The following is a 19096-nucleotide window of genomic DNA, read 5'->3' as shown; positions in this document are numbered from 1 at the left end:
ATGTATGTATAGCACAGCTTAGCTCGTTGACCACAGACTGTTTTTCATGTTCGATAACAAAAAGAAGATCTTGGGCCACAACCCCTACTCTTCTTTCACACCATAAGCAACACATTTCGGGCACGGGACCTGGATCTCCATCAATCATCCTTTACAAACCTTTTCCCCGCGAATAATGATCTGAAAGTCGAACTACCACTGATTGCGGACGGATTTTTCCACTTAAAACTACTTATTAAAACCACTTTTTCAATTCCAAACTTCGTCGAAATAGCTTTTCATGTCCGATTGCTCACCTTAAACAAGGTATTTATAGTATAAATATATGCTATGACATGATGAAGACGCACAAATATTTTAAAATTAAATTAAAAAAAAAAAACAAGAAAAAACGTTAACTCCGGTTGCACCGAAGTTATAATATTCTTCATAAACACAAAAGTTTCTCACAAGAACTTGTTTCTGATCGTTCAATTAGTATGGCAGCTATATGATATAGTGATCTGATCTGAACAATTTCTTCGGAAAATACATTGTTACTTTAAACAATAACTCGTGCCTAATATTGTGAAGACACCTCGTCAAATGAAAGAGTTTTTCATACTAGCATTTGATTCCGATCGTTCAGTTTGTATGGCAGCTATATATTATAGTGGTCCGATATCGACAGTTCCAACAAAAGAGCAACTTCTTAGTGAGGAGAGGACAGGTGGAAAATTTCATATCGATAGCTTAAAAACTGAGGGACTAGTTCGTATATGTACACACAGTCATACGGGCATGGCTAAATCAACTCAGCTCGTCACGTTGATCATTTATATATATACCTATATATACTTTATAGGGTCTCCGGCGTTTCCTTCTGGTTGTTACAAACTTCGTGGCAAACTTAATATACCCTGTTCAGGGTATACAAGTAAAATTAACTTCTGCCATAGGGGGACACAGTGTGCCATCGAGCTTATTTAAGTTTTTATCCACAAAGTGAAAAACTCTGTACTGCATTTAGCACCATCTAGTGACAGATAGTGTAAGTAGTTCATGTTCCTAACCATAAATCTACACTCATTAATCGAGACACACACCAGAAAAATAGCAATCAGACAGAATGCTCTTATTTTCATACTTTACATAAAAAAATTTTTAAATGATTCAATTATGAATTTTCATAAGTATTAGAATAACTTAGCAGAAAATGTAAATAGACAAGCGTCTTTTCATCATTATAACATCAGCAAGCTTACCGATTCGTGAGTAATATACAGCCAAACTCTCCTCAAAGTGGAATTACATTTGCATTTTGAAGTCTGGCAACCCTCTTCATCGTTCGTTTTTATGCCGACTTCCAATATTGTTCAAAGAGAAAAGATGAGAGTAGCGTCGCTGTCAATTCGCAGCTCGCAGTTAGCAGTGCGCAGTCCGGTAAAGTCAGGAAAAGGCGACAAACGTCAGTGACGGAATATTTGTACGTGTAATTGCGCGCTTTAGATTTATCGTTTTCTTTGCTGCAATTTGCAATCTATTTCTGATTCGTGAAATTGTAAATACTACTTAAAATTCAATTATCTAGCAACAGTCCAGAACTAAGGTAAAAGCTAGGTGAGGAGCAATTTGACCGAGAGTTGAAGTTTGCAGTGCGTAAGTGGTGTGAGAAAAGGCGCCGAAAAGTGTCGTCTAAGCAGACAATTTCTATTGCAAATATATATATAAATACATATATAAAGATTTAAAACACGTGTCTACATATTTGCGAAATTACAGTTTTTGCAAAGAGTGTGTTTGTGTGTGCCGAAAAATAAGTTATATCAAAATAAAAAAAAAGTGAAATAGAGACATCGTTGTAGCAGTTCGCACAAAAATTTCAAACATTTCGTTCCACAAAAATGTCTGTACCCGTTGCAATCAAGACAGAGGAAGTCATTTTGGAGAGCACCGAATACAACAGCGCAGAGGAATTGGACGAGGAACTACAGTAAGTTCGCAGGAAATTAATTCGTAAACACTTGTTTTTGAGAATTGCAATTGGTTTTTAGGACTTGTACCTTTGCCACATTAGTTATTGATTTTTCTTATATGTGTACGTTCGTCTACTCGTTCATTGAAGCGACCATAAAAACCATATGTACATACAGGTTCTATATACATATGTACATATATACACATTTCAATAAGTACGTACGCGTGTACAACCAAACAAACATGTATCTAAATGTGCCTTCTGTACCGTCCGTCGCCTTATTATTAGCGAAAGCAAAGCGGTGAAAAACATCTGTGCCGTTGGTGTGACAAAGAGCGGAGAGTATTTCTCACACATTTACATTTGAGGTCGCGTCAGCCACTGCACACACAGATGACTATTGGAATAAGTTAGTTTGGCTCGTCTGTTGCTGTCATTTGATTCATTGGGGGTAGAAAATAGAAACTCGGTGTTTACATACATGTGTGTCTAATATATATACATATATAAATAGGTATGCATAGTCGTACAGATGCAAATAAATTTGTTAATGAGTTGAAAGGGCGGAGAGATAAATGGAATTGACGCGTTACGAAAATCCCACAAAGCAGACGTAATACAAAAATAACAGATGATGAGTTGTGTTCTCGTTTACGGCGTATTTCTCTCAGTCAGGCCGTTCGGCAATGCTTCCAATCACCGCGCCAGCATTCTTGTATTCCAGCGAGAGCGGGAGGCAAATTGGCACGTACGCTCACTGGAAATGAAGTGACGCGTTACCTTTGGCGTCCATATTGAAAACGGCTGATTTTTTGTTTACAGTGGCGGTCGAGTCGGCAAGCTACATGTGATTTGCGTGAAACGTGTTGTTGGCGCAAAAGTACAGCAGCTGATGTAGAATAGTATGTTATGACGAGTTCGCAGCTGCTTTGTGATAAAAGGCTGATAGGATAATTTTTAAGTTTTCTGCGGCTACATGTGTATGTACTTACATTTGTATCGAAAAGTTGAATGAGTGCAAAAATGGTTATTTATATAACATTGTTATTCAATAGGTTTAAAGGGACAAATAACTATTATTATGTACATATGTCCATACGATGCATGTATGTATATGTACGTCTTGGTTGTATCGACGCAATATTCTATTCAGCTTTTGTAGAGTTCAATTTAATTATTCTACCCTAAACAATAGAAGACCGTATATAAGTCAAACACACATGGAAATTAAGAACAATTTAACCATATTACAAATTTATTTAAAGTGGGTAAATCCATATAAAAAAATTAACTTTCTTTCTTTATAAACGTGTTTTATGCAAAGCAGAGGTGTAATTCTACATACAGTGGGCAAAGTGAACATATTAAACATGAGGGGATAATTTCATTTTAAAATAATTCAAATTAATAACATAACTAAAATGCATAAGATACACAATTTTTCATATTTTACCGTTGGACCTAAATTTGATGGTTACAGCTCAGTTTTGTAGATCTCTAGAAACAAAATCTTCCAGAATGAGCTTCTTATGCGTTAAAAAAAAAGAAGTAGTGTTGTATAAGTTTAACTTTGAGAAGCAAATTATTTGTGTTCTAAATTTGAATGCAAATACGACTCGATATACTACGTTGATATATGTAAGTATATACATAACTTCTTTAAAAATATGTAAATATCATTTTAAAGATCTATGGGTATGTTTCGCGTCATTCTCTTGTTGTAAAGTTGCTGGAGTAAGTTTAGGGAATGTTCCACTTAACATTACTTGATTTACTGTGTTCACTGAACCTTTGCATACTACGGTTTTGTTTATTGCTCTTAAGTCTGCAATATTTTGAGCCATTTCGAAGATGGTTAGTCGATGTGGACTATTACTTAGTGTGTGAATTTAGAAAATAAAGATAATTTTCGTGGACGTCTAGTTTTGAAACCTGGTTAAATAAAAGTCTAACGTAGACTCAAGACTATATGCTCGCGGACTCTCATATGTTTTTAAGTGCTCCATAGCCAAATATTAAAACAAAATAGTAATTATAAATACGCTCGTGATTTTGCCTCGACTCACCATACATTTGAATACGAGAACCCGCGAATAATTCAGAGTTTTTACTATATTAATCGGGATTGGATTTTGTTAACTACTTTTAATTTATGAAGGTCAGTGCCATCATTACAAATCGGTGATATATTCTTAATCAAAGATTTTTATTATATGTACATGGGTACAACAATAAACTTTAAGAATTTTATATTTACCACTACTGTAAGGTAAGGCGTTAGCAACGAATTCGTTAATATATCAGCTGTACAAATTGATTTCGATTCAAAACCGTTTCCACATGATGGTCTCGTACAGCTGTGCACAAATTTCCGTTTTGCTTGTTTCTGTGTTCGCTGCCAACGGCGGATTTGCTTTGCCAATTGGAATTGTTCTGCGCTAGCTGAAACGGCGGAGGTTGATATGCGTTGGTTGGCGCTTTGCATGCTAGAGCACAAAACTTCATTCGTAAATATATGAAAACACTGGGAGCAGAGTAAATGAGCTCCAACCGAATTTCGAATTGAAGAGAGCGGTAGCAAAGAGGAATTGTTGTCTGTATTCTGTGTTGTAGGTCTAAACCACTACAGAGAAAATTCTACGATGTCGGCGAGTTTCGTTGGCATTTCGGTGCATAAAGGGGCTAAAAGCGAATGAAATCGACAATGCCGGAGCTAACGATTGGGGCCGCATTCCACAACCGGCACCTACGACTGCAGCATCGCTTCGGAATTCATATGTACACATGAATATCTATGTACTGTACAGTATGCATGTAAGTATGTGTAAGCATGGCATGTAGTCTTTCCGCTCTCTTTTTAATTTGGCTACGATGAAGGTGTTTGTTTACATACATATCTACTCAGGTAGCTGACACGAAGCTGAATCTCCGTACAAATACGTATGTATGTATATGTGGAGAGTTGAACTGCAAGTATAGCCGATACTATTTACATACATACATATGTATTTACAATACATATTCATCCGAATCGGGTGTCGGCTGAGGTGTTTTTAATATTTAGGTTTTTTGTTTTATTATTTAACTGGTGTTTTTCACAAATCTTAATAAAGTTTTATTTGTTGTTAAGCCAGCTCATGTGTATATTAAAAACACATGATTGCGTATACACACACTGGTGGCAAAAATAATTGGGACAAACCCATTGACATTTTTCAAAGCCCAAAAAGACTTTTTACCAATATACATAGATTTGAATCACTTGTCACTATGCAACGTAGTTTGATGACAGTAGTTTCTGTTTATTCCGTTTTGCGTCAATTAAATCTAGAATGTCGCCGCTTTTTTGTTTAAGTTGACAGTGTCGGTAGGGGTTCTTAAAGAATTTTTTCTAAGCTAATTTGGTTTGGAGAAATTAACATTAAACTTATTAGGGGGCGAGCCACCCCTACTTTAAAGAAAATTTTAGCTCCACGGTGCCCCTTGTTGCTGCAGTCTCCTGTCCCAAATTACTGTTTTATATCCAAATTTAGTGCTTAGTTATGGCATTTTATATGTAAATGAGACTTTTTGGGCGTGGCAGGGGTCCGATTACGCCCATCTACGAACTCATAACGATACGTCAATTTCTACTCAAGTTACAGCTTGCACGGACGGTCGGACAGACACTCGCCTCGTTGTTGTTGTTGTAGCGACAGAATTCTGCCGAGTTGACAGTCCTTGGCCGGAATAAATCCGGGTCCGTTTCGGTTACGTAGACCCGACTGTCGTGGGAACGGACACTCGCCTCGTCAACCTGATCACTTATTATATATAACCCTATATCTAACTCTATTATTTAAGGTGATACAAACAACCGTTAGTTTTGTTTACCTATTACACTCTGTAGTAACATGTTGTAAGAGTATAAAAATGTCACAAAAGTTATAAAATCCAAATCGCAATAGTCACAAGAAATGCATTGATACAAAGATAATAAATTATGTATGTATTTCATCTGTTCATACAAGTATTCTTCGGCACAGGTGCCCTCACCTTAAGTAATTTTCTTGTTTTCTTTTTATTAGTACCTCCCACCATCCCTTGTTGGCTATTTCAAGCAGCTGTTTTTGTTTGTTTACGTTGCAGCCACTTGTTTATATGGCGCTGGGATGGTGCGTCAGTGAATGACGAATTCGTAAAGCTTGAATATAAAATTAAAATCGATAATATTCATACATTTGTGTGTATTAAAACTCACAATTTGTATGCCAAGTTTGTAACTTAACTATAACTTTAATTATTAAAACAAAAAACAAAAATAACTTAATAATTTGGTCGTGAAAACGGATCGTTGACTGATTTTGTGACATTTATTTTATATATAATTTTGAATACGTTTATAATTGTTGAAAATATTTTAAGTTCTTTTTTTGTCGTATGAGCTTATTTCAATATGTAGGTAAACCTCGCTAGAATGCCAATTCTGGTTAATAGGTCAATGCTTGCGTCATCATCATCTGCAATGGCTGCAACTACCGGTGTTCATTGAGTGACTGGTGCTCGATACGAAATACAATAATGATAATATACATACTTTTTGTAATATTCTGCTATAATGCAATTAACTCGATCAAAATCATTTATATGGAATGCAAATTTCAGTAAATTGAAAGAAAAACCGAATATCAAAGACATGCTCATTTCTATAATAAAAACTATAGTTAACAAATATTATATTACCGGTTTTAAAATATATGTATCTGTAACTCATAAACAGTTAAACAATATACAAATAAAAATATAAAAAAAAATGCCGGTATATACGGAATCGTGCGTTTGTGCTTAGCTACAGAATAGAGTATAATTATATATATAAATAATAAATTACACGATAAGGCTAAGTGCCAGCGAGGCAATGTGCACCCTGCCTGAATACATGTACCCGAAGGACCTTGTTTCTCCATCTGTACAACGCTACGTAATTTAGAATCAGGTAGTGCTGGAACGGCACCCAGAACTCATCAAGTAGTTGACCCAAGCTCCAAATAGTCCTTTCACATTGGGCGCATTTCGCAGCCACTCTGGGTACTCGTTTCTGGTGTTTGACTGTATTTGGGTGTAGTACCAATCGTAAACGTATTCTCAACTTACAAGTAAAACAACACATACGTTAAGAAAACATGCATTTACATTGGTTTTGTTTAAATCTGTGCACGCTCTAAAATATGTGGAAATATACTTACATTTGACTATCTCAACATTTGCTGCTATTTAATACATTTGCGCTGGCATACATGCATACATAAGCACGTATGTAGCTGGCCGTATTACTAGTCCACACTAAGGTGAATGAAACTGCATTCCAATGTCAGCAACACGAAATGAAATTTGTGACGGCAACCGAGTCGCCAACGAGTGCAAAATTTATGAATGAGCGCGAGAATCTAAACAAGCAAACCATACGTAACATACATACCTAGTCGGCTATTTATAAATATTTAAGGGTCTACCAATAGGAATTATCAAAGAAACTCGTCGTCAGTGTTAATAGAAAAGTTAGCTTTACACTTGCCGCGAATATTTAGTTTTTAGCAAATTTTGTGGTATTATTTATAAACATGAACAGCGAAATGGCAAAATACCAATATTTATATGATTATATATCTTTCTCTTTGTTTTTTTGCAACCAAATAATTCGGAAATCCCTATGTAATATAGAAACTCAGTTAACTAAAAAAATCGCCCTAGTTAGTTTCATTATTTTCTAAATATATATTATGGGAACACTAACTTAAGACATAGTTTCACTGTAAACAAGTATTTTTTTAATTTGTTTTTCCAATTTCGTGGAAACCTTTTTCTTACTTGGTTACCAATATATATTATATGTATAATTAAAACAATAAGGTCATTAGTAGTTGGGTCTATGCACCTAAAACAGGTCCGGATCTTTATCTGACCATGGAATGTCACCCCAACAGTATTTCTCTTTTTACAAAACGTTACTGTGCTCCTACAACAAAAATTTGCATCCGCTGACTATAGTATTGCAATTAAAACAGTCTATGTTTGTCCCTAAATTTATATTAGATACTAAAATAATTAACCAATGTTTGTGCTCTTTCAGATTACAATTAGAAGATTCCGGAGGTGAATACATTCAATACCAGGCGGAGCCGCAACTGCCACAGCGTCAACGTCACTCTAGTTCCGGGATGAATACGAGCAGTGCAACAACAAAAAGTGGTAGTGGGGGCATCACAGCAAGCAGCAACGTTACCAATAACGGCGGCAGTAAAAATCTTCTGGAGAGTGAGAAACGTATGCGGCGCGAAATCGCCAACAGCAACGAAAGACGACGAATGCAGAGTATCAATGCCGGTTTTCAGAATTTACGTTCGCTCCTACCGCGCCACGAAGGCGACAAGTTGAGTAAGGTAAGTTACGCCACTCCGCAACACACCATACTATACTACACAGTACTATAATACACTCGTACTATGCTATACTATGACAATTGTACTGAAGTACATATGTACATATATACATATGTGGATATTTTTGCATGTATCTTATATGGATAGATATACATGACTGGGTATATTTTTTATGGATTTGCAGTTTATTGAAACAATTTTTTATAAGGCTTACGATTGTTATTAATTATTCGTTTAATATACTCCTTGGATTGTATCATATGGGTACTGTGTACTAATTTCCAAAATAACTTTGGTCGGTTAGATGTGTGACAAGTGAGTTGGTAGAATTTGACCAGCTAAAAACGTCTGAAAGCTGCTGGGCAATCGCTCGTAATACTATAGTCTATAAGTGGTCTATGCGTAAGCATATATGTATCTATGTGTTTATCTTGTACATACATAAGTATAATAAAAGAGTGCACATATTTCCATTAAACCTAAGTTTATACTCGTAGGGTGGCTGGAAAGTGGATCGATATATTCCAGCAATGCTATGCGGCACACTTCAGCGTTCAGCGTTACCACAAAGAAGTCAAAATCGTTGGAAAACATAAGTTATGTGGAACTATGTTAGCTTGGGCACACATACTAGTTGTTGCATTTGAGCGCACACTTGTATTATTTCTATATTATTTTACTTTTTTGGTATTTTTAGTTGAATTCCGAAATATTTAAAATTTCTTTTTTAATGCAGTATGCAGTAGGTATGTGCTTATGTCCTGCTGGAATTGTAAATATATGTAAAACTATTATTATGGAGCCCAGCAGCCTTGCAGAATGTGTGTCGAACGTATGTATGTGCATACATAAGTATGTCAATCTACCTTACACTATCGACTTCTGGGGAAATGTCAAAAGGTCAATGACCGCGTAGTTGCGAAATCACTAACATATACTTATACAAAATATAAATATGTATAAAGTCAACCGGAAGTTCGAAAATTCTAATATTAGGTATATTGAGGCAGGAAAGTATTGTCCCGATTTTGCCATTTTTTGACAGAAGGTCACATTATCGGGAAAAGAATCTCTCTGAATTGCATTCCTCCCATATTGAACGATATTTTCGGTAGTTATAGGCACAGGAATCCACATATTCGGTTACACCGCTCCCACGACAATCGGGTCTACGTAACCGGAAGGGATCCGGATTTATTCCGGCCAGGGACTGTCAACTCGGCAGAATTCTGCCGCTACAACAACAACAACATATTCGGTATTTGGCTGCTTGATGCCATGCCCGTTGCTCCCATATATCACAATTTTAAACTCCATATAATTCTTTCACTTGTGCCTTTAAGACCTATGTCATCTACGTCATAATATTGTAATTGGATTTTCACAATGTAACATAAGAATGTTGGGGAGATATAGGATTTCGCCCATTTCCCAGTTTTGACAATGTCCCTTCTATATCATGTAGGACGTAAAATTTAATGTTTCTGACATATTTTTTTGATGAATTATCAATGCGATAGTATTTTTAACACACCGGTAAAATGATGATGGACGTGTTTATCATCTAAATTTACCCATTTTCACACTGTATGAGGCTGTATATCGAAAATATTTGTCCTGAGGAAGTTTGATTAATAATGCTTCAGTGGTGAAATATGTACAATAAATCTACTAGGGAGCGGGACCTCTTCTCTTCCTTCTTTTCAAAACAGTTTTTAAACAACAATTGTCCCTCTCTACTGCGATTCGCTGTCCCATATTGCAGTTTTGTATCTTAAATAGCGGCTTAGTTATGACATTTTATAGGTTTTCAATTTTTGTTGGTGTGGCAATGGTCCGAGTCTGCTCATATGCAATACCAACCTTTTTATAATTTCAAGGAACACGTGCACCAAGTTTGATCAAGTTATCTTAATTTTTACTCAAAGCTATCGCTTGCACAGACGGACACAGTAAACCGGAATTCAACTCGCCTCGTCATCCTGATTATTTACCATATATATGTACATATGTATATTTAAATGTATTGAATTAAATGGTTTAGATGTTATAAAACCCTTACATGAAATACAAAAAAAAAATATTATACTCTGTTTTAACATAATGCGAGAGTATAAAAATTAATATACATATATGACATTTCATGATATAAACTGATCAGCAGTTGAAGCCAAGTAACAATTTTTGAATTCTCGCAAAACACTTATGGTTCATTAGATCGTTTATACAAAATAGGTAAATAAAAAAAATCGTGACAATTAATAATGTATTAATCTGTAAGCATTCGCACAGATATTATACACTGCATACATACATTTAAATTATTCTCCTCCATCGGCTTGTTAACGGAAATCAGTTAAGAGAATACAACCAATCCCTGAAAACTTTCAGAATACCTAACCATACATACATACTTTAATGTATGTGTGTTGTATCCTCATATTTCGTTTGCAAAAACAGCTGATTTGTCAACGATCGCTCGTATTCATACGCTGTTTCCACTTGTATTTATAAGGATTCAAGTATGTGTGCTTAGTGTGGGGCACAAATGATTGGGAATGTTTTCTAACTACTTATTATCAACAGTTAGCAAAATGTCTGCTAAGATGGCCAAAAAAAAAATACCAGAAGAGAGCCTAAGAAGTAAATATCACAAATCTGCTTTCAAAGAAATACACAGCTGTTTAGCACATGTGTAAACGATCGATTTTCAGCGCATTTGTTTTGTTTAATTACTTACTCATTAGAATTGAATTTGAATGGTAACATCATCAAGAATGATAGAATAAAATAATACGACAACCGCCATCGGTTTTTTCACTATAAACTCATATATTAAGTCTACTTAACGAATTAACAAAAGTGCTTACGTATTTGTTTACAATTTAGATGCTGTTCTGTGCTTCTTCTTCTCAACTCAAAAGAATTACGTCACAAGATGGCGGCATAGTGCAATTTCTTTTTGTAACAATTATCACAGCCTCACCCGAAAAAAGTAACGATAAATTACTGTCGTAATGTTGTATTCTATCATTCTTGCATATTTTTGTGTTTACCTGCATTTTAAAGACGCTGACGTTTAAAGTTTGATCCAAGCTGATCAGCTGAAACGAATTGACCAACGCTGTAGTTTTGTTTGTCATCAAAAACCATGTGGCGCTGATAAAGTCAGTGGCGATGGCCCAGCCCTAAAACATACATTCGTATTTCCATCTGTTTGTGTTTGATTTCATGTATAAGTGCGCGCCACTCGTTCTCTCAGCTGTTTTTACAGCGCCGGCAAATTGTGAAACAGCTGCTAGTTAGCATTGCGGTTGCCTGACTCATTGATTGTAGCTTTTTGCGTCGTGCCTTAAATTTATTCTCTTTATTGGATATTCACATACGAACCTATAAAAAGAATTTATTTTGAAAAACAGAGCATGCTGTCAAGGCGAAATCATTGAAAGTGATAGCAAGAACTAAAAAGAACGCAAACAAATTGTAGTTACCCATAATCAAAGTAAAATCTTAGCAAAACAGATACTGCAGGTGAATGTCACACCACCGAAGCGAATAAAACAAATTAAAATCAGCTGTTCTGCAGCTATAGCCTACATACATACATACATAGTACGTGTATATGATTGAAGATTTTTATTAAAATTATTTGAATAGATATTTAAATATTGACAAATGAGCTGCACTGTTGCAAGTCATTTACTTATTTATTTATTTAAACATTACGCATTTGTTGATTTAAGCAAGCCGATGCACATATGTACATACTTACATACTACTTAAAACTATTTATGCATGGCAAATTAGTTCATAATTTCTCGATTTTGTTCTAAATATATATGTAGTATATATTGTGTACACCAAAGATCGAGAAATTTCGCGCGTTTTGCTCTATTCGCATTGTAACCATTCCCTAAAAGTAAATTTTATCAACAGATGTTAAAGCTTAAAAAATTATTATTCCTTTTTTCTGGAGGATAAATAATTTCGTGTACATAAGTATGCTTACAATGTAATGTACACTGTACGGCATTGCACCAATCTTTATAAGTACATACATATATAGATTGGATTGTGTCTAAAATGCGTGAATGAATGGGTAGATTGGCGTCGCTGCCACCCACAATCGTATAGAAGATTAGTTGACTGGTCCTCTCTATCAGCTGCTCCCAGTAGCATTCAATTCGACAAACACCATACGAATGTATGTACATTTTAGCAAATGAGAGTACTGATTGCCAGCTGTTCAATCGCTCATTTGCTGTTTTTACATGTGGTTCTGGTGTGGACTTCCGTTTCAAATTCGCTATTTATTCATCTTCCACTTCCAGTATTTCTAACGAAACGTTTCGAGAACCGAAACATATTGAATTTCTCAGAGGTTAATTGAGAGAGGGAAAGAGAGAAAATTCGCTTGTATGCTCTTTGGTAAATTTGCTTGGTACTTTGTGACGAAAAATTTTTTACGAGACGGCGGCAAAAAAAGTACAGTCATCACAAAAACGTAAGCCGTCGCGTAGTCGTGGCTATCATATCGTTACGGCTAAGAAGGCAAAATGCAGCGTTGCATACACATCCATATGTACATATGCATACTATCTAAACGAGGCGTATGCAACAAAACAACAAAGACCGGATAACAACAACTTGAATAAGAGCAGAGTATCGTTATTCCCGCATTTCGCTACATGCTCATTGGCAGGTCAACTAACTAACTAGTCGATCGACAGCACTTTTTTGTTTTTGTTTACATAGCATTTATTTTTGTTCGCATGCATAGTGGTTTGGTGTGGGTAGGCCTCCATCGTTGATGTTTACCTTTTTTCAGCTGACTAAATCAGCTGCAGATAATGCACACATACATACATTGTAAATGTTACAATGATTGTACATTTATATGTATGTATATTCGCAATTCGTTATTTTTTTTTTTTTTTTTTTTTTTTGCCGATTGGCTAGTTGAAGGCATAACAGTTGCACATGCCAATTTTAATACATATTTGGTATATACATAAGTATATACAGTAACTCACAGCTATTTTATGCAGTGCATATATCCGACTTTAAAGCATTATAACTAAGCGACTATAATGAATACAAAAATTATACTAGTACTATTAAAAAGATAAAAAAAAGTCTAGTTGTTTTTGTTTTAATGTTTTAATTATTTTTAATTTAATGTATACCTAAGTTTAATCTTTAAAAACAAAATTTATTGTAAATATTCCTGTCACAGCTTGTTAAATGCAGAAACTTCTTTGCGTAATGATACATCAACGTTGCGCACTCTAAGTGTCAGTTCACACACGGGTTCTTTTGACGCCCAAACCGGTTTTTTTTGTAGATGAAGGGACGACGAGTATCGTACGTGCTCGAGTTGCCCACTTTGTGTTCTTGTTCGTAACAGCTCGCTGCTACATATACAATATATGCATTCCTTTTCATTTTGAAATTAAAAATGGCTTAAATATGTATATGAAAGGTATATATTTCCCGATAGATAGAGAGGATTGGGGAATTCGCATTATAAATTTGGCCTTAAAAATATTAATAGCGGGTATTCTAAATATTGTTCTATCACATACATACATGATCATCTCAACATAAAAATGAAATATGCAACACGCTCTAAGTGTCGCGCAGCCGAATCGCACAAACATTTGTGAACATTTTGTGCAAAGGAAGACAGAAAAACTCGACTCGAGTTGCTGGTGTATTTTTACTCTTGTGAATGCACAGAGCGACATCTAAATTAAATTTGCCGATAATGAGCGACATGTGAACGCCGTCCAACTGTAATTTCTTCTTCTATGCTTTTTGTTTGTTTTTAAAATGGAATTATTATACGATATAGTCTAATTTCGTTACTTAATTTATCGTCAGTGAAACAACGAGAATTGCACAGTACCAAAAATTATCGAGCGCTTTATTCACGAGAATCGAATATTTAAGTTATGTAAAAATGACTTTGAAGACTTTTTTTTTTATTCCTTTACTAGTACTAGTAAAATTTTTATATGCATTATAGTCGCTTAGTTATAATGCTTTAAAGATGGAAGTATGCGCTGCATAAAATAAGCTGTGAACCACTGTATATATATGTATACTTTGTATTTTTATTTGTTTGTTTTAAAATTGATATTTAATTTTAAACAATTTAATAATAAGTTAGAAAAAATTTACGTCTTAATCTATAATTTATTGAATAACGCTCTTGAAGAAAACTTATGTTCGTACGTGAATTATTCACAGCTTAATCCGTTTTTAATTGTATTAAAATAACATTATATTCTTAAGAATGGTAGAAATTTTACGTCAGTATCTTCTTTCATTTATGACAGCTTGTCGCAATCTGTGTAATCTATAATTGTGTCTTCTCATTTTGCAGGCAGCGATTTTACAACAAACTTCCCAATATATATACGAACTAGAAAACCAGAAGACACAACTTTTGAACCAAAATAGTCAGTTGAAGCGACAGCTTGGTTTACATGAGTCGAATTCGGCGGGCGCGTCATCTGGCGCCGGAGAAGTTTCAACCGCTGGCAGTAGTGAAACATTGAACAGCGGTAACGTAGCCATAAAAAAGCGCAAACTCACTGATAACATAATCAACCTTCAGACGATAAGTGACTCCTCCGATGAAGGTTTGGGTTCAATGTCACCAGAACCGACTACTCTTCTGAATGCGGGTGGTGGTAATGTTAATGCAAAAAGTCAAGTGATTATTGCTCATAATGTTGCCAACTCCAAAGAACTAAGCGAAATGAAAAAGCAACTGGAAAAAGAACGTCGAATGCGCACCATGTTAGAGGAAGAACTGCAAATGATAAAGCGGCAATTATATTCAGTGGCTACAGCGCCTGCAGCTTCCACATCCACATACATTCCACGTGAAGTTATCGAGCACACAGACAATTTAGTACGTGAATCTATGGAGGAACTGCCATCTGGAGCCGTGTCGTACGTTGAAATTGATGAAATGACCGGTCAACGACAGGTTGTTGTTTGTTCGAGTATTGAAGAGTTGGAGAGCGAGGCTGCAGCTGCAGCAGCAGAAATTATCACTGAAGACAATGTACAGGAAGAGGTTATCCTTTCATCCACATCGTCCACCGAATCTGAACAAGAAGTTAATGCGATTGCCAAGGCTTACGCTGAGGGTTCGTCACCGTCAGCAGCTGTCCTTCAGCCCATACTTCAGGCTGCCATCAAGGCAACACCGAAAGTAGAAGTGGAACGTATACAGGAGATAATCAAAGTAAAAACAGAAAAAATTGATCAACCAAGTGGTTTAACACGTTCGCGGCAAAATCTGGAAACTATTGTCGAGGCAATAAGACATCTAGAAGGTGATCATTTATTTGCTGACGGTAGTGAACAAAAGTTACAACAACATCAGCAAAATCAAAGAGCACAGGAAGCTCCTCTAGCGCTGACAACAAAAGTTCAAAGAGCCACTTTGGCAGAATTGAGTCCTTACCTGCAAATTAAAGGCAGTAAACAAGTAACTATTGTGCAGCAACCAAATCAACAGAAAGATAGTGGTGGAAATATCATGCCCACCGCCATTTACAAAGTGCAAACAACGGCAGCGGGAGCGAGTAATATAGGCACAGGGCAAGGTGCTCAACAGGTAACAATCACAACGACGGCATTAAAGCAGGTCCGGCCAGGTGTCATTGTTGCCAAGCAGCTGTCTTGATTGCATTCAACTGCAAAAGCGTCTCAGACCGCTAATATAAAAACTAAAGTTATAGAAGTGAATGGAAGTTCAGCTAACGCGTCACGAGAGGCAGGAGATTTAGCAGTGTCCAATACAGTAGCAACTGATGGTTTCCTGAGGAAAAATTTATACAAAGAGAAAAGGTCACAATTGGAATCGTCGGCGAAGGTTGCCACCAATCTAGTCACAAGACTAGTGGGGTTGAGCGTTAGACGAAAATTATCAAATCAAAGGTCGAAAATAGTTGCAAATGAAAACTTGACCAACCCTTTAAAAATAAATCTAACAGTCGATAAGAAATTCGCCAGCAACAAATATATCCATAACACTGCTAAGATAATTTCACATCCATCAAAACAGGAATCTTTAGAAAAATGTACAAAGACTGCTCATAATACCAAATTTGCCATTGCACCAACAAAGGCAACCAATAAACTCTCCACTATTCATGTTTTGCCAACAGCTGGTCCAGCGGCAAAATCTGGAAAATGTATTCGCTATTTAACCTCTTCAAATGGAAACTCTGCTGCTGTCAATGTAAAAGCAACTGCAACTACTCCTACACTAATTACAAATGCTACTAATACTACTACAACTACTACTTTAAATATAAAATAGTAATAGAATAATAATTGTAATAGTAATATTAGTTCTTGTAATATTTTACTTAAGGTGGTGAAACGTCAGCAAGCAAAATCTTATTGTTACCAAAAATTGCTAATGGTAATAAATACTAAAAAAATTACATCAAATCATAAATAATATACGAGTAAATGCATATGCAAGAACAAATACCTACCCAAAATCTAACAAAGATACAGGGAATAAAAGAAATTGATTAGTCGTTCGCGCGAAACGTTTTATTAGTCAATAAACATAAATATATATTATAAAGAACAATATTAAAGAAGGATATATTAATAATTATAAGCATATGTATGTATATAATTATATAACTACATACATAGTACTATTAGAACGAAATGCAAAATATTAGTTTATTGTGTTTGAATTTAAACCAAACTTAAATTATACTTCGCTTAGCTATGTATAGTCACGATTTGCGAATAATTTTCTAATAACATTCGAACCAAATTTTAACATGAATGCCATCGTAATTTCTTTCTGAAACGTACCAATTGCATCATTTCAATGCTTGCAACTAGTTTACGTCTTTTCATGCATTCATTATATGTCAACAAAATTCGTCTGCCAGATTCAGATTTTTTTTTATGTAGTTTATGCAAATAGACTTTCAATGTTTCACGAGCACATACGTAAATGTATATATTTGTTTTAAGTGAATAAATCAGCAAATTTAAGACTATTATAAATGAAGGTTGTTTCGCAGAAGTTAAACTAAGTTTAATCTCATATTATGATAGCCGTATTAGAAATTTGTTAGATGTCATATAATTTTGTAAGCTTATTTAGCGTAAAAATAAACTCAGAAAATATGTCTTAGAAAAATTTGTATTTAGATAAATTATTACATCAACATTTCAAAAATTTATAACGTTATGTAATATGTATTCCGAAATTTAAGAAACTGATCGAAAAATTAGAAGAAAAAAAAACGTATTACATAATGCTTTTTAAAAATAAACAATGAGTTAAAATGAAACACCTTTCTAGTTCAATTTTGGTGATGGCTTCAGGCTTACATATCAGTGCTTTGCATTGTAATTCAAGTAAATTATCTGGAATTCTCTTGATTTCGTATACAATGGCATTGTATATGAAAAATAATGGAAATAAAAATTAAATATGTATGCTGATTTGAATTAAATTTAAAATCTTCGTTGCGTTGTGACGCAGCCTTTAGAAAGTCTCTTTGTGTCAACTACAAACCACTGGCTACTACATTATTTAAAAGTACAGACCAAATCTATCCATTTTGACTATATTTGTACTATATCTTACATTATACAAGCAATAAACAATAATGACTAAATACAAAAAATATCAAAGTACAAAAAATAGCTACATATGTATACACAATGAATAGCATTTGCATTCACGTTTTGTTCAAAAAACCATTTATTTAAATTATATTGAAAGTATAAAGGCCACAACTGATCATTTTATAACCCTATAGTGGGTGTACACATGAAAAAATATGCTATTAATTTTATGATACAAAATCTTATTTTATTAGTAAGCGCTCAGTACCATCGCATTAGTTAAGTTACCGCATGTGTGTATCCGCTTCAGTCTAGTACCCAGCGTATGAAGTTTACAAATAGTTATTGTAAAATCTTTTGACAAAAGAAATTTCGTCGATAATGGTAATTATTTAATTGTTAGTTACCCTAGCATGCATCCTTGCTTCACCTGTCATGGTTTAACCATTCAAAATGTTCTTTTAAAATACAAATATGCATTCATTATCAGAAGATACAAAATTGTAACTAATATATGTACATAAATATGTTGAACATTGCTAAGTGTGAAAGGATACGTAGAGAGAAATGTTATATATGCCTTTAAATTTAAGTTAATTGATTTTCGTATATCTTTATGTTTTGTTGACTGTTTGTATAAAAATAATTATCAAAATTTAAAAGCAAACTTTAAAGTAATGTATGTATGAATATATATTTCTTCTTAAACAAAAAGGAGTATATACATACATACATAAATATTCTATAGGGGTTATGTAACATTTATGTGTATAATTTTATGCTAATTTTTTAGCTTGAAGCGAAAGTATGAAAAATAAATGAATTATTTTATTTTCTCCACACATATATTTTTTATCCATTTTGTGTGCCTACAAAACCAAGAGAACCTTATTTCAATTTTATTTAAGGAATTAAATAAATACTTTTTGAAAATTATTTGTTGTTTGATTATTATTTTATGTTTTTTGCAAGAAAGTTGTCATATTTCTGCATAATTTCCACTTTAGTCAATTTTTTAATCATTTCATATATAAGATTATGAGTATCTGTTAACAAACACACGCATGTAAAAGCTCATTCGGCAACTATA

The 19096-nt window shown here is 34.5% G+C and overlaps 1 protein-coding gene across 1 annotated transcript; it reads left to right on the top strand.

Moving 5' to 3' along the window:
• The first annotated feature begins 1379 nt into the window (after window positions 1-1379).
• Window positions 1380-18231, top strand: crp (transcription factor cropped). Its single transcript, XM_014231059.3, has 3 exons — window positions 1380-1972; window positions 8067-8376; window positions 14765-18231. The coding sequence occupies exons 1-3, from the start codon at window positions 1884-1886 to the stop codon at window positions 16079-16081; spliced, it is 1716 nt and encodes a 571-aa protein (XP_014086534.2). The 5' UTR covers window positions 1380-1883; the 3' UTR covers window positions 16082-18231.
• The last annotated feature ends 865 nt before the right edge of the window (window positions 18232-19096 follow it).

This window comes from Bactrocera oleae, chromosome 3 (assembly GCF_042242935.1).
Source record: "Bactrocera oleae isolate idBacOlea1 chromosome 3, idBacOlea1, whole genome shotgun sequence".
Lineage (NCBI taxonomy): Eukaryota > Metazoa > Arthropoda > Insecta > Diptera > Tephritidae > Bactrocera > Bactrocera oleae.
This window is presented reverse-complemented; position numbering and strand designations above follow the sequence as displayed.

Bases quoted from the DNA above. Each gene is read 5' to 3' on its own strand.
- crp (XM_014231059.3), top strand. From the start codon at position 1,884: ATGTCTGTACCCGTTGCAATCAAGACAGAGGAAGTCATTTTGGAGAGC. The intron at 1,973-8,066 runs GTAAGTTCGCAG...GTGCTCTTTCAG, and splicing joins GAATTGGACGAGGAACTACA to ATTACAATTAGAAGATTCCG. The intron at 8,377-14,764 runs GTAAGTTACGCC...CTCATTTTGCAG, and splicing joins AAGGCGACAAGTTGAGTAAG to GCAGCGATTTTACAACAAAC.